The following is a 13,851-nucleotide window of genomic DNA, read 5'->3' on the forward strand; positions in this document are numbered from 1 at the left end:
TGGAATGTTCTGAATAGGTCTGTGAAGTCCATTTGGTCCAGTGTGTCATTTAAAGTCTTTATTTCCTTGTTGATCTTTTGCTTAGATGATCTGTCCATCTCAGTGAGGGGGGTGTTAAAGTCCCCCACTATTATTGTATTGTTGTCGATGTGTTTCTTTGCTTTTGTTATTAATTGCCTTACATAATTGGCTGCTCCCATGTTAGGGGCATAGATATTTACAACTGTTAGATCTTCTTGTTGGATAGAACCTTTAAGTAGGATATAATGTCCTTCCTCATCTCTTATTACAGTCTTTGGTTTAAAATCCAATTTGTCTGATATAAGGATTGCCACCCCAGCTTTCTTTTGGTGTCCATTAGCATGGTAAATGGTTTTCCACCCCTTCACTTTCAATCTGGGGGTGTCTTTGGTTCTAAAATGAGTCTCTTGCAGACAGCATATCGATGGGTCTTGTTTTTTAATCCAGTCTGTTAGCCTGTGTCTTTTGATTGGGGCATTGAGCCCATTTACATTCAGGGTAACTATTGAAAGATATGAATTTAGTGCCATTGTATTGCCTGTAAGGTGACTGTTACCGTATATTGTCTGTGTTCCTTTCTGGTCTATGTTGCTTTTAGGCTCTCTCTTTGCTTAGAGGACCCCTTTCATAATTTCCTGTAGGGCTGGTTTTGTGTTTGCAAATTCCTTTAGTTTTTGTTTGTCCTGGAAGCTTTTTATCTCTCCTTCAATTTTCAATAACAGCCTAGCTGGATAGAGTATTCTTGGCTGCATATTTTTCTCATTTAATGCTCTGAATATATCCTGCCAGTCCTTTCTGGCCTGCCAGCTCTCTGTGGATAGGTCTGTTGCCAATCTAATGTTTCTACCCTTGTAGGTTACATCTGTCTTCTCCCGAGCTGCTTTCAGGATTTTCTCTTTGTCTATGAGACTCGTAAGTTTTACTATTAGATGTTGGGGTGTTGACCTATTTTTATTGATTTTGAGAGGGGTTCTCTGTGCTTCCTGGATTTTCATGCCTGTTTCTTTCCCCAAATTAGAGAAGTTCTCTGCTATAATTTGCTCCATTATACCTTCTGCCCCCCTCTCTCTTTCTTCTTCTTCTGGGATCCCAATTATTCTAATGTTGTTTCATCTTATGGTATTGCTTATCTCTCGAATTCTGCCCTCGTGATCCAGTAGTTGTTTATCTCTCTTTTTCTCAGCTTCTTTATTTTCCATCATTTCATCTTCTATATTACTGATTCTCTCTTCTGCCTCATTTATCCTAGCAGTTAGCGCCCCCATTTTTGATTGCACCTCATTAATAGCCTTTTTGATTTCTACTTGGTTGGATTTTAGCTCTTTTACTTCTCCAGAAAGGGTTTCTCTAATAACTTCCATATTTTTTTCAAGCCCAGCTAGTATCTTTAAAGTGATGATTCTGAACTCTAGATCTGACATCGTACTAATGTCCGTATTGAGTAGGTCCCTGGCAGTCGGTACTACCTCTTGTTCTTTTTGTTGAGGTGATTTTTTCCGTCTTGTCATTTTGTGCAGAGGAGAATAGATTAATGAGAGAACAAAATGCTAGCAGAGGAACCACGTCCCCAGAAAATATACTCTAAACAAATCAGAAAATACCTGAAGCAGTGGGATAAGAAAGGGAAAAAGAGAAAAAAGAAAAAGAAAAAAAAGAAAAAGATAAAGATAAAAACAAAAACAAACAAAACAACAACAATAAAAAAAAAAAAACCAGAATGTGATCAAATATGATCAGGCTGGTATATAGATCAGTGCCACTCACTAGATTTGGGGTGTATTTTGGTCTTTTAGAAGAAAGTGCCTCCCAAAATTTTAAAGAAAGAAAAACATATATGTACAAAAATAAGGGTTGATATGATGAAGGCATGGAATATGAGTGTAAAAATGGAAATTATAAAAAATTTTATAAAAGGAATTGATAAGAAGTTGTTTGAAAAAAGAAAGAAGAGGATTTAAAAAAAGAAAAAAGAAAAAGAAAAAAAAAGGGACAGGATGCGATTAGGCAGGGGAATAGAAAACACCATATACTAGAGATTTAGGGTATATTTTAATCTGTTAGAAGAAACTATCTCAAAATTTTAAAGAGAGAACAACTTATATATATAAGCCAAAAATATGGGTAACTACTATGAAGAGATAGAATATGACTCTAAAAATGAAAAATAAAAATGTTTTTTTTTTAAAAAAAAGGATTGATAAGATGTTGGTTGAAAAAGGGAAAAAGAAAAATTCAAAAAGAAATAAAAAGACAAAAAGACAGTTAAAAAAAATTAACTTTAAAAGACTAAAGAATCATGGTAAAAAAGCCGTGAATTCTATGTGCAGTATTCCCCTAGCGCTGGAGTTCTGTCGTTCTCATTGATCGGTAAACTTGGTCTTGGCTGGCTGTTCTCGCTGATCTTCTGGGGGAGGGGCCTGTTGCCGTGGTTCCCAAATGTCTCTGCCGGAGGCGGAATTGCCCCACCCTTGCCCCCTCCCGGCTAAGTCATCTGCTCGGGTTTGCTCTCCGGGGCTTTTGTTCCCTGCGAGCTTTCCATACAGCTTTGGAGGCGGAGAGTGAAAATGGCAGCCTCCCAATCTCCGCCCCGGAGGAGCCGAGAACTCGGGGCCCGCTCCTCAGTGAGCCCCCAGAGAAAAGCCGTCAGTCACTCCCGTCTCCCTGGTCTCCGGCCGCACTCCGTGCTCACCCGGCCTGCGACCGAGTGTTACTATCTCTGGCACCCGACCCCGGGTGGAGTCTCCAAACCCAGCAGGTCCTTGCGGTGCACTCCCGCGTGGCTCCTCCCCGGGGAGGAAGGTGAGTCTCCCCGGATCTGCCGCTTGTTGGGTCCCTGCTGGAGGAGCAGGGGCCCGACTGTGCCGCGGATCACGGTTTATGGCCACCCCGAGCTGAGAGCCCGCGCCTGGGCTCCGCCTCTGCAGCCGGCTTCCCTGCTCCATTACCTGGGAGCTCTGCCACACTCAGGCACCCCCGGTCTTTCTGTGACCCCGAGGGTCCTGAGACCACACTGCCCCGGAGGGTTCCACCCCCCGCTTAGCCACCAGAGCGACGTCCCTCAGCGGAGCAGACTTTTAAAAGTTCCGATTTTGTGCTCCGTGGTTCTATCACTTGCCAGAAGCGGCCGACGGAGGCCCCTCCCCTGCCGTCTCTCCTCCCGAATATCGCCTCGGATTCACTTCTCCGCACGTCCTACCTCCCAGAAAGTGGTCGCTTTTCTGATGAGAGAGTTGTTGCTATTCCTTTCTTTGATCTCCTGTTGGGTTTGTAGGTGTTCAGAATGGTTTGATCCCTATCCAGCTGAATTCCTGAGAGGAGACGAAATCCAGGTCTCCTACTCCTCCGCCATCTTGCTCCGCCCCCCCATCTGGGGAATTTTTACAAATATTGGTGCTTTGGTTGCATGTCCCATCATCTAGGTTAAAGTCAGTTGTGAAATTTTTTTTTTTTTTAAGATTTTTATTTATTTATTTGACAGAGAGAGACACAGCGAGAGAGGGGACACAAGCAGAGGGAGTGGGAGAGGGAGAAGCAGGCCTCCCGCTGAGCAGGGAGCCCGATGCGGGGCTCGATCTCAGGACCCTGGGATCATGACCTGAGCCTAAGGCAGGCGCTTAACGACTGAGCCACCCAGGTGCCCCAGGTGTGAATTTTTTAAAAATGATTTCAATGTGCATAGGATTCATTCATTGGCTTATGGATCATGGACTTCATTTTTGAATAATTTTGGGGTTTTTTTTTTCTCTCTTATTCAAGCAAGACAAATGGCTGTAAGGAAACGAGTAGAAAAACAAAGATGAAAATTATGCACCAGTAATCAAGAAAATGTAAACTGAAACCACAAATGATTTTCAACTATTCTAACTAATGAGGCATTGTGTTTTTTTTTAATTTTTATTTATTTATGTTTTAATATTGGTACAAAGAATATCCTTTTTATCTTTACAAAGGACCAAGAATCAGAATGTCTTGGTATCTTTTAACAGCAATACAAGAAAATAAAAAATAATAGAGAAATGTCTTTAAAATTCAGGAAAAAAATTTCCAGCCTAAAATTTGGCACCAAATTTAGATATTAATTAAGTGAGAGGATGTTTAAAAAAAATTGTGAACAAGCAAATTCCCAAAAGCTTCATATCTTTATGTACCATTTCTCAAAAAATTATTAAAGGTTATGTTCCACTAAAATGAAGAAATAAGCCAAGAAAGAAAAAAGTATTGGGGCCATGAAAGGAGATCCCACAGAAGAGAGAGGTGGCAGTAATCCCCAGTATAATGATTATGGGAGATCATAAGATCACTGCTATGCTCCAGAGCAAAAAATCTAATTTGGGAGTAAATGCAAAGGAAGATAAAGCTAATAAAATATGTGAGGAGTCTAACATTGAAACATAATTTAAACATTTCAGAACTTGTGAGTAAGTTAATGATATGGAGGAAACTATGTGAAATACATAAAGCAATTATCAACCTCAAGAAATGTTTTTCAAGACAGGAAAAGTAATCATAGTTTATTGCATGACTTAATTGGAGGTAATATTCACCTTGTCATAATGTAAAAAGTAGATGCTAATCTAACAACAATGACAACATAACAATATCTGTGTCGTGGGAGGACAGAGAAAGAGGTTTATGTTAAGAGGAGTGTTGATAATGTTTGAAAGAAAGCTAAATCCTCATCTGCTGTGGGCATCAGAACATATGCCTAAAACTGGAGCATTTAAAAGTCACAAAATAAACTCATTATTTAGAGAAATTTAGGTAAATCCCCAAACAATCCATTAAATAAATTGAAGTGACTATCTCTACTTAGGGGGACATAAAGGTATAGGGCAAGGGGCTGCTATCTTAGGTAAGGCTTACATATTAGTTTTTGTGTGTGGCATTATCTATTAGGTAGAGTTTAACTCAGAGTTATTTTAATCCCTACCACGTAATATTTCAGTGTTGTTGATTTATATACTTATCAGCCTAATAACAAAGTCTGTAGCCAGATAATGGAATGCTTTGGATGTAATGTTATATGACGATCGTGGGACAACTTGATATGATGGGGAAAAAAATGATTCTTAGAATCAGACCAGTGGTTCCAATTCCAAATGTGCTATTTATTAGCACCTTATGTAATCCTCTCCGAACTTTAATTCCCTATTTTGTAAATGATGAAATGTTACCCACTTTCAATGTTATATGGATTAAATGGTATCTATGAACCTGCACAATACCTGGTAACAAGAAGTACTCACCAATTTGTAAGATCTTATTCCTTCTGCCTTGCTGGGTGATAATCTCGTTGTGTCTTCTTCAAATTTCTGTAAACACAGTTTTAAATATTAGTAAAGGAATGAAAAAATGGATCTCATAAAAACAAAAATTGTTGGTATTATGATAAATGGTAAATCAAGCATTTACAGGGGACTTCTGGAATGGTGGAGCAATATTCTCTGTAAATTCACTCCTCCAAAAAAAAGTAACAAAATACTGGAAAAATGGTCAAAATGAACCTTCAGAGACTCTGAAAAGCTTGCAACACACTGACAAATGTGTATTCAAGTGAAACTGATAGGTTTCTCTAAAAACAGAGGGCATTTAAATATGGCTCCACTCCTGAGTTTCTGGTAGCCTTGAACACCAACAACCTCTCAACCACAGAAGCTGTACAATCCAGCGGCCTAGCAGGTCTCAAAGGCCAGCTCCTCAGAAAGTCCATCTCCACAGCTATGTTACTTTTATCTGGCCTGCTCCCTAGAGGAATCCCACTCAGATCTGTCATTACTGGGCTTTGACTGGGAACTCCCTCACTGGGAAAATCCTATCCCAGTGCATTTGTTGAAAATGATCTCCAGAAACTGTTTGACAATGCAGCTACCTAAGGCTGTGATACCAGTTGGGCAAACAAGAGCCTGAACAAAAATTTTAAAAGAAGATCTGAGGAATGAGATGCTCATAGGCAGCTTTGAGAAGTTCTGATATCCTCTTGTAGATCTAGAGGATACACACACACGTGTAAGGCCGTGGAAAGACCTGGGAGGGCCCCAACCTCTCACCTCTGGCTGACCTCAAACCCTGTGCAAGCAAGGAAGCGAAGGTAAAGTCATGAACCTTAAAGGCATGCCCCCAAACATGAAGTCCCCTTGCAAAGGGTGGAAGACTTATTGGTTCAAGGCATTAAGGAAACCTCTGACCAATCACTAGTTGACCACTAAAGTCACTGAGCGGAGACCTCTGGCTGCACACTATGAGGATATGCAGATTTTATCAGTCCAGGTAAGTCATTAAACAACCAACAACAACAATAAGAAACACCAGCAACAACCACCTGTGGGATGCAAGTGGGAGGTCTGGTTTCCAGAGTTGCCACATTGTATTATCTAATATATCTAGTGTTTTTAACAACAACAAAAAAACATGTGACATGCAGAAATATAGGGCCCATACACGGAGGAAAAAAACATTGAAACAGCCTTAAGAGGTTCAGACGCTGGACTTACCAAATCGGACATTTACAAAGTCATTAAAGATATCTAGATCAAGGAAACTGGGACCAAATGACATTAATGACTTATATAATGGCCAACATCAGTCAAAGGAGTCTATGAATTTGTGATTTTCAATGCAGATTATTTCACAGAATGATTGCCTTCAATTTTAAGCATCTGTGTGTCTAAAAATATAAAAAATATATATTCTTTTTTTAAAAAACTGATAAAAATATGGAATTATTTGAAAATATTCTAAATAGAATTTATGTTTTAATCTCTCTTTCAGGCCCTCCTGTTAATGTCACATGCAACATATTCATAAACAGCTTTGGCTCTATCGCTGAGACAACCATGGTAGGCATGTTTACTTTGTAACAAGTTTCACACTGGAGTAATTTGTGATTACATTAATGACAAATTTTTCTGGTAGTGTTATGTAATTTAAAGCCAAAGTTAATATAATGAGATTTTTGAAAATAAAATTAATGGTATAATTAAATTGCAATCAACTGCAGGTAATAGCAATTCATTTGGAGATGGTATATTAGAGAATAAATGTAACTGAAAACAAGATTGATTTTTCCCATTTTGGTAATTAAATATTAAATCTCAAATTAAAACTAAAATTTTGCCATATAATTTATTTCTTTTTAATGCTCTTTAATAACCAGACATAAACATAGGAGCAAATAGTTTCATGTTTAATTTTTCTGTATGCTTATGGTGTGTTTATAATATTATTTTAAGTATTTTATTTGGTTACTTTTCCAAATGAATATAGTATTTGCTCAGATATCATAAATATTTTGTGAATTGTGGTATATACCTTACTTTACTGAAACTCATTGAACAGAGACTTCATTAGTACGTAATCGAGAACATTTTATATAATGAAGTTATTAAAGCCAAAAAGTCATCATTACAGACCAAGTTTATTCTGATTTGATTTTGATTTTATAACTTTCTCTAAAGATCATGTTGTATCTCTGCTTTGCACTACAGCTTTTATTGAGCATTTTAGCTGAAATAAAATGCAGAGATAGACTCATGAACCACTCAATATCTGTAAAATTGTCTAGCAGGCAACTTTTTTAAATTAAAACTATGTATGGTGGTTCTTAAATTACCTAGAATTATACTCTAGTCCTAAATTTAGCAAGTATAATTTGCATTAATTTTCAAAGTTGATTTTAGCAAAATAGGATGTGAAATACTTAAAGATTTATTAGCTTCCAAAACCATTATTAAGTAGTGAGCCATGCTCATTGTACATATCTCAGAATGACTTGATAGCAAATTCTCTAAGGAAAAATAATCTAATATGTAAATTATTATGGGTGGATGTAGGGGTGTGTGTGTGTGTGTGTGTGTGTAAAGGATCTATCTCAACAGGAAGAGACTTTACTCAGGTATCTTTTTTTTAGTTCTCTTTTCCTCATGTGTGCAATATTTAGTCATTTAGTGGCATCTCTGTGGTTTTATCAAATAATATAATATAACTACAATTAAAGCATCAGTGAAGAAGAACTGAACTCACATATTTGGGCATTATATAGAATTAACTACAGTGTATAAATTAACATGAATGTGTGTGTGTTTGTGTAAAAACAGAGAAAATGTATATAATTTGCTTGCATTAGCACAGTGTTGTTCTGGTGCAATTCTGACTCTAAAATGACTATAATCCTGTTTTAGGCTTTGACGTATTCTGGATTCTCATTGGGTATTTGGGCCTGATTTATATCCTGCACTTGTACTATTGGGGAGAAAAATTTTCCTCTACCCTTCAAGATTCTTTTGGCTGGTTTAAGAACTAAATTGACATGAGACAGTTAATAGAGGATAATCAAATTTAATAGCATACATCTGAGGAATTCACATAAACATAAGAGATTCCAAAGACAGACAAAATGTGGTATATATGTCATTCTGAACTAGGGAGAAGGGGATAGGAGTCTGGGACTACAAAAGGAAGGAAAGCAATTCACAGGAAGGTGAAAAAGAGTAAATGTTTGGTAAACAAATGTTTGCTGGGCCATTCAGAAACAATGGGACATTGAGAGGACTTTGATCAAATAGGCCTTGCCAGGTTCCTACCTATTTACCAGGGCCCAGTTCATATTATAACTATAGTTATCTATGGCGCTAGCTCCCTTCCTGGAACAGGTCCTCTATCTAAATTCTTTTAGGCAGATTAGCAAAAAGAAAAACTTCTTGAGTTTTCTGTTTCTTAAAAATAATCAACCTAAAATAATCCATATGCCAAAGAGACACATTTTAGGATGGAAAATTTTGTTCCTCTACCGTACATTCTTAGTCCAAATCGTATTTAAAGATGAAGGAATCTTTGCTAGCTTTTTTCTATTTAGACTTTCCAAATTGTATTTCAAGCCCTGGCAACTTTCTCATTTTAATAGCTGCTATACACACCCTGTACAATCTCAAAAACCTAAAAATATGTTTATACTTTCTCTTTTGCAAGATCGTTTCCACAAAATACTTTCAGCAGCAATAGTGGGAAAAATTTACAGCCTTACTTGTCTTTGTGGGATGGAGGAAGAGACTTGGGAAAAAAGAGAAGACGTGGCCAGATTTCCTCCTCATTAAAACCAGAAAGATCGTCAGGTTCCTGAGGGTCTTTGCTTTTTAGAACATAATTCATCAGTCTTCCACTAAAGGGTTGTAGCACACAATCTAGAGGATGAGTACACCAGCTAAATTTCTTACCTGTAATAATTTTAGACTCCCTTTATAAAATAATATTACAAAAAAATCTTGCAGAATATTGCAAATACACTCTCTCAGTGACTCTTACTCGGTTTTATTTCCTTTCTCTAACATAGAAATCCTTTCTATTCCTACATATTCTATCATAATGTATTTTTTTGAAATCATTTTTAGCATCTATCACTTTCCTCTTCAGAATCACAAGCAACATCAATGAACATTAATCAGACATCTCAGAGAGAAAGTATTATAAAATTTACTATGTCCACTTTGTTATCTTTCTTTTTAGTCTTCTGAACTTTCAGATAGGTGATATTATTTCTATTCATATGATCAGATTCAATAGTTGTAAACTTTTTAATGGTATTAGATAGAAGAGCTGCAACATGGTATCCACATACATAGGAATGGAGAAAATTAACACTTATTATTATATTTCTATCTTAAGATTCATAGAGGGGCGCCTGGGTGGCTGAGTTGGTTGGGCTTCTGCCTTCTGCTTGGGTCATGATCCCGGGGTCCTGGGATCGAGTCCTGCATGAGGCTCCCTGCTCAGGGGGGAATCAGCTTCTCCGTCTGCCTTCCTCCCCCCAACTTGTGCCCTCTCTCTTCGCTCACTCTCTCTCCCCCAAATAAATAAATAAAAATCTTTAAAAAAAAAGATTCATAGAATATTTTCATACCACTGATTAGGTTGATAAATTTTATTCATAGTTTCTACCATCACAGCTGTGCAACTAAACTTTGTCCCATTATTTTATTTTTTTTGTTTTTTTTTATTTTTTAAATTTTTTAAATTTTTTTAAATTTTTTAAATTATTTTTTCTGTATTTATTTTTTTATTTTTTTTATTCTTATGTTAATCCCCATACATTACATCATTAGTTTTAGATGTAGTGTTCCATGATTCATTGTTTGTGTGTAACACCCAGTGCTCCATACAGAATGTGCCCTCCTCAATACCCATCACCAGGCTAACCCATCCTCCCACCCCCCTCCCCTCTAGAACCCTCAGTTTGTTTTTCAGAGTCCATCGTCTCTCATGGTTCATCTCCCCCTCCAATTTCCCCCCCTTCATTCTTCCCCTCCTGCTACCTTCTTCTTCTTCTTTTTTTTTTTCTTAACATATATTGCATTATTTGTTTCAGAGGTACAGATCTGAGATTATTTTATTTGCTGTAATATTGTTTAAATTAATTTGTTTTTATAAGAGCATTTATATATTTTTAAAAATATTTACATTTCTTATACTAATATAGTTTACTTTTGTTTTTATAATACAAATGACCTAATTCAACTAAGACAATATATTAAAATTGTGAGGATGGAATTTCAAATTACCTATAATCATTAATGGATATCTTTGCACCTGAGATCTCATATCTAAAATAAATCTAAATAATTCTCCCAATCTATATATCTCCGCTTAACAAAGACCTTAACTGTCTTCAATGTCTGTTTACTGACCAAATATATTAAGCTCCCTCTGCTGGTTTAGTTTCTTGCAATTGTATCTTTCCCCATTTTAAAATTCATCTTTAGTCTGTTTGAGGTAATTATTTGATTCTTGAGAAAATTTCTCTAGTAAATATTCTACTTGCTTACTATTTCTGTTTTGAAAATTAAGTTAACTCAAAATTTTAATGTATTTCTGCATTTTATTCTTGCACCAAACTTGTTTTTTTAAATATTTTTAAATGCATTGGGGCATCTGGATGGCTCAGTATATTGAGTCCAACTCTTGATTTCAGCTCAAGTCATGATCTCACGGTTCTGGGATCAGGCCCCAGGCATCATCTGGCTCCATGCTCAGCAGGGAATCTGCTTGGGATTCTGTCTCTCCCTATGCCCCTCTCCCTGCTCATGCTCTTTCTCTCTCCACCCCCTTAAATAAATAATAAATCTTTTTAAAAAATTTATGTGCATCTTTCCAAGAGCATAAATTCAAAATTATTTTTAACTGTGAAACTCATCATTTCCCAATATTTATTTGTCTAATTAACTTAATGTAGTTCCAACCATTCTCACTTGAGCACAATTTTATTATTCTTGACATGTAATCATCAACTGTTTCCTATAAATATTCTGGAAATTTTAAACTTCCTTGTTTCTCTTACATCTGAGTCATGTGTCATGTATAACGAGATTCTATGAGGACATGTTCAGCCTTCATTATTCCAAGTTCATATTCTTCTTAAGCAGACAATGATTTTTCAACTATTGGAAACCACAGTTCTTAAAAAAAAAATAAATTCAAGATGAAACTGGTTTACCACCATTACAGTCATTCTTGTTCCCCTTTTGTAACATGGCTTTGGTAAGGGAGGTGCATCTGTCCTGCTTTCTAAACCTGTGGTAACAGAAGGAGCTCATTCATGATTGTTTTTATTGCTTCTCTGAGGGGAAGCTTAAGATCTCCACATTAATGTGGCTCCTGCAAACCTGTTATGAGTTGTGGATAAGGCTTAAATGCCAGGATGAAAGCATTTGTAAGTTGGGCTTTTTAAAAAAACAAACAAACTCATTTATGAATGTAGTAATTTGGGTGTGCATAGATAGCAGTGTCTCAAACTGAATATATTGGCTTACCCTCCTATCTTCAGAAAACAGATGGCTCTCCATCTTGTTACACATATGTTAGAGAGAGAGAATTGCTCGGCTATGTGCCTTAAGTCAATATTTACTCATTGAGCCATTACTTTTCACGAGTGCCGATAGAATAAATTATATTTACAAAATAAAAAAAAAGATTAGATGTTTTGATATAATAGTTTTTCAAGTGTCTGTAGACAGATGTGTGGTGGGGTTGGATAAGAGTATCTGAAGGTCTGCTGTGATCTCACAGAATTGTCAAACTGTACATTTTCTCAATTTTTCACATATGTGATGCGTTCATGTATTAGTTGCAACAATAATCATACATAAGTAGATGCTACTTTGAATTGTTGGATCATTATAATCTCCAAAGAAATCTAAGCCAGTATGGCATACAAAATTTATAGTGTCCATTTACAGATTCTTAATGGAAAATCCTACCCATTCTTTTTTTCTAAGTATATTTTTATCAAATAAAGTTGTTTTAATCAATTAGAGTTATTACCTATGCAAAAGTACCTATGCCTAAGTAATGTAAGTAACACTCATGTGTTAATTCTTAAGAAATTAAATTCTTAAGAAATTAAACATTAAAAATAAATTGAAGCTGACCATATACTCTTGCCCCAAACACTGCCTCACTACCTTTCCAAAAGAAGCTTTGTTCCCAAATTTGATATCAAGAGATAGAGTTCCATTCTACAGTCATGAAAACATGAACAAAATAGCCATACTGTAGTATCCACATATAATTTGATTTTTTGGTTCAAATTCATGTTTTTTGACATAAGCCTTCAACTCTTTCATTTCGTTTTCATTTCAGGAAAGTATTCCATATTATATTTATATTGTATTTGTCCATTCTACATTTGCTGAACATTTGATTGTTTTTAATGTTTTTACTACTACAAAAACTCTGGATTGAAAATTGTTGCATATTTTCTTCTAATATGCATATGCAAAATATTCTGTAGGATATATACCCAGGAGTGGAATTATTTGGCCCAAGGTTATATTCTCAGAAATGAAATTATTTGACTTAAATATTACTAAATTGCACTCCAAAGTGGCCATTTTGTCTTAAACACCTACTATTAATTTTATGAGATTTTCTATTGTTTTACATCTCCCACAACTAATATTTACTCACTTTGGATATAATTGCTGTTATTACATACTTCCTTGATTAATAGGGTGGTTATGCGTTTTTCTTGATTATTTTTTTCACCATTCTGGTGTCCTTTGTGCAAAATGCCTTTTTATATCTTTTCTACATTTATGCTTGTTTATTTTTACAATGCACACACACACATATATTATTCTGAAGATGAATGCTTTGTTACATGCATTTTAAATACCAATTTTGCTTTTTTTCAGTGTGTTCATGATGTCTTTTGATGTATACATTATTTTCATTTTAATTTACAAAATCTAACCTTGTTTTACTCACTGGTTTATGCTTTGTCTGAAGAAATCCTTCTCTCATCCAAGTTCATAAAGACATTTTCTTATATTTTCTCCTAAAAGCATTTTGCTTTTCCTATTTAGGTTTTAGTCCACCTGGAATTTTGTGTAGTTTTATATGTATATATGATGTGCAGTAGACATTTATTTTTTTATTTCACAATTAAATAATTACTTCTACTAATTTACAATTGTACCTCTGTCATATATATTCATATATATTGAATTCTTAATTTCAGAATTCTTAATTTTGTGCCAATCGTCAATTTTTCTATACCTTTCTATACCTACCTATACTTTTTTTTTTCTTTTTAAAGATTTTATTTATTTATTCATGAGAGACAGAGAGAGAGAGAGAGGCAGAGGGAGAAGCAGACTCCCAAGGAGCAGGGAGCCCGATGCAGGACTCGATCCCAGGACCCCGAGATCATGACCTGAGCCGAAGGCAGACGCTTAACCATCTGAGCCACCCAGGCACCCCCTACCTATACTTTTCTATACCTATACCTTTAAAATACCAAAGGTATTTTTCTATACCTTTTTATTTTATTTTTATTTATTT

At 35.8% G+C, this 13,851-nt stretch overlaps 1 protein-coding gene across 2 annotated transcripts in view; it reads left to right on the forward strand.

The window, feature by feature from the left end:
- Nucleotides 1-13,851, forward strand: part of GLRA3 (glycine receptor alpha 3) — a 197,666-nt gene that overhangs the window by 59,416 nt on the left and 124,399 nt on the right. For both annotated transcript variants that reach the window (XM_035022680.1, XM_035022681.1), the window contains exon 3: nucleotides 6,790-6,857. In XM_035022680.1, the coding sequence (XP_034878571.1) occupies nucleotides 6,790-6,857 (68 nt within the window). The remainder of the gene's footprint in view (nucleotides 1-6,789; nucleotides 6,858-13,851) is intronic.

The sequence above is a fragment of the Mirounga leonina genome, unplaced genomic scaffold (assembly GCF_011800145.1).
Source record: "Mirounga leonina isolate KUSES-001 unplaced genomic scaffold, KU_Mleo_1.0 Mir_176, whole genome shotgun sequence".
Classification (NCBI taxonomy): domain Eukaryota; kingdom Metazoa; phylum Chordata; class Mammalia; order Carnivora; family Phocidae; genus Mirounga; species Mirounga leonina.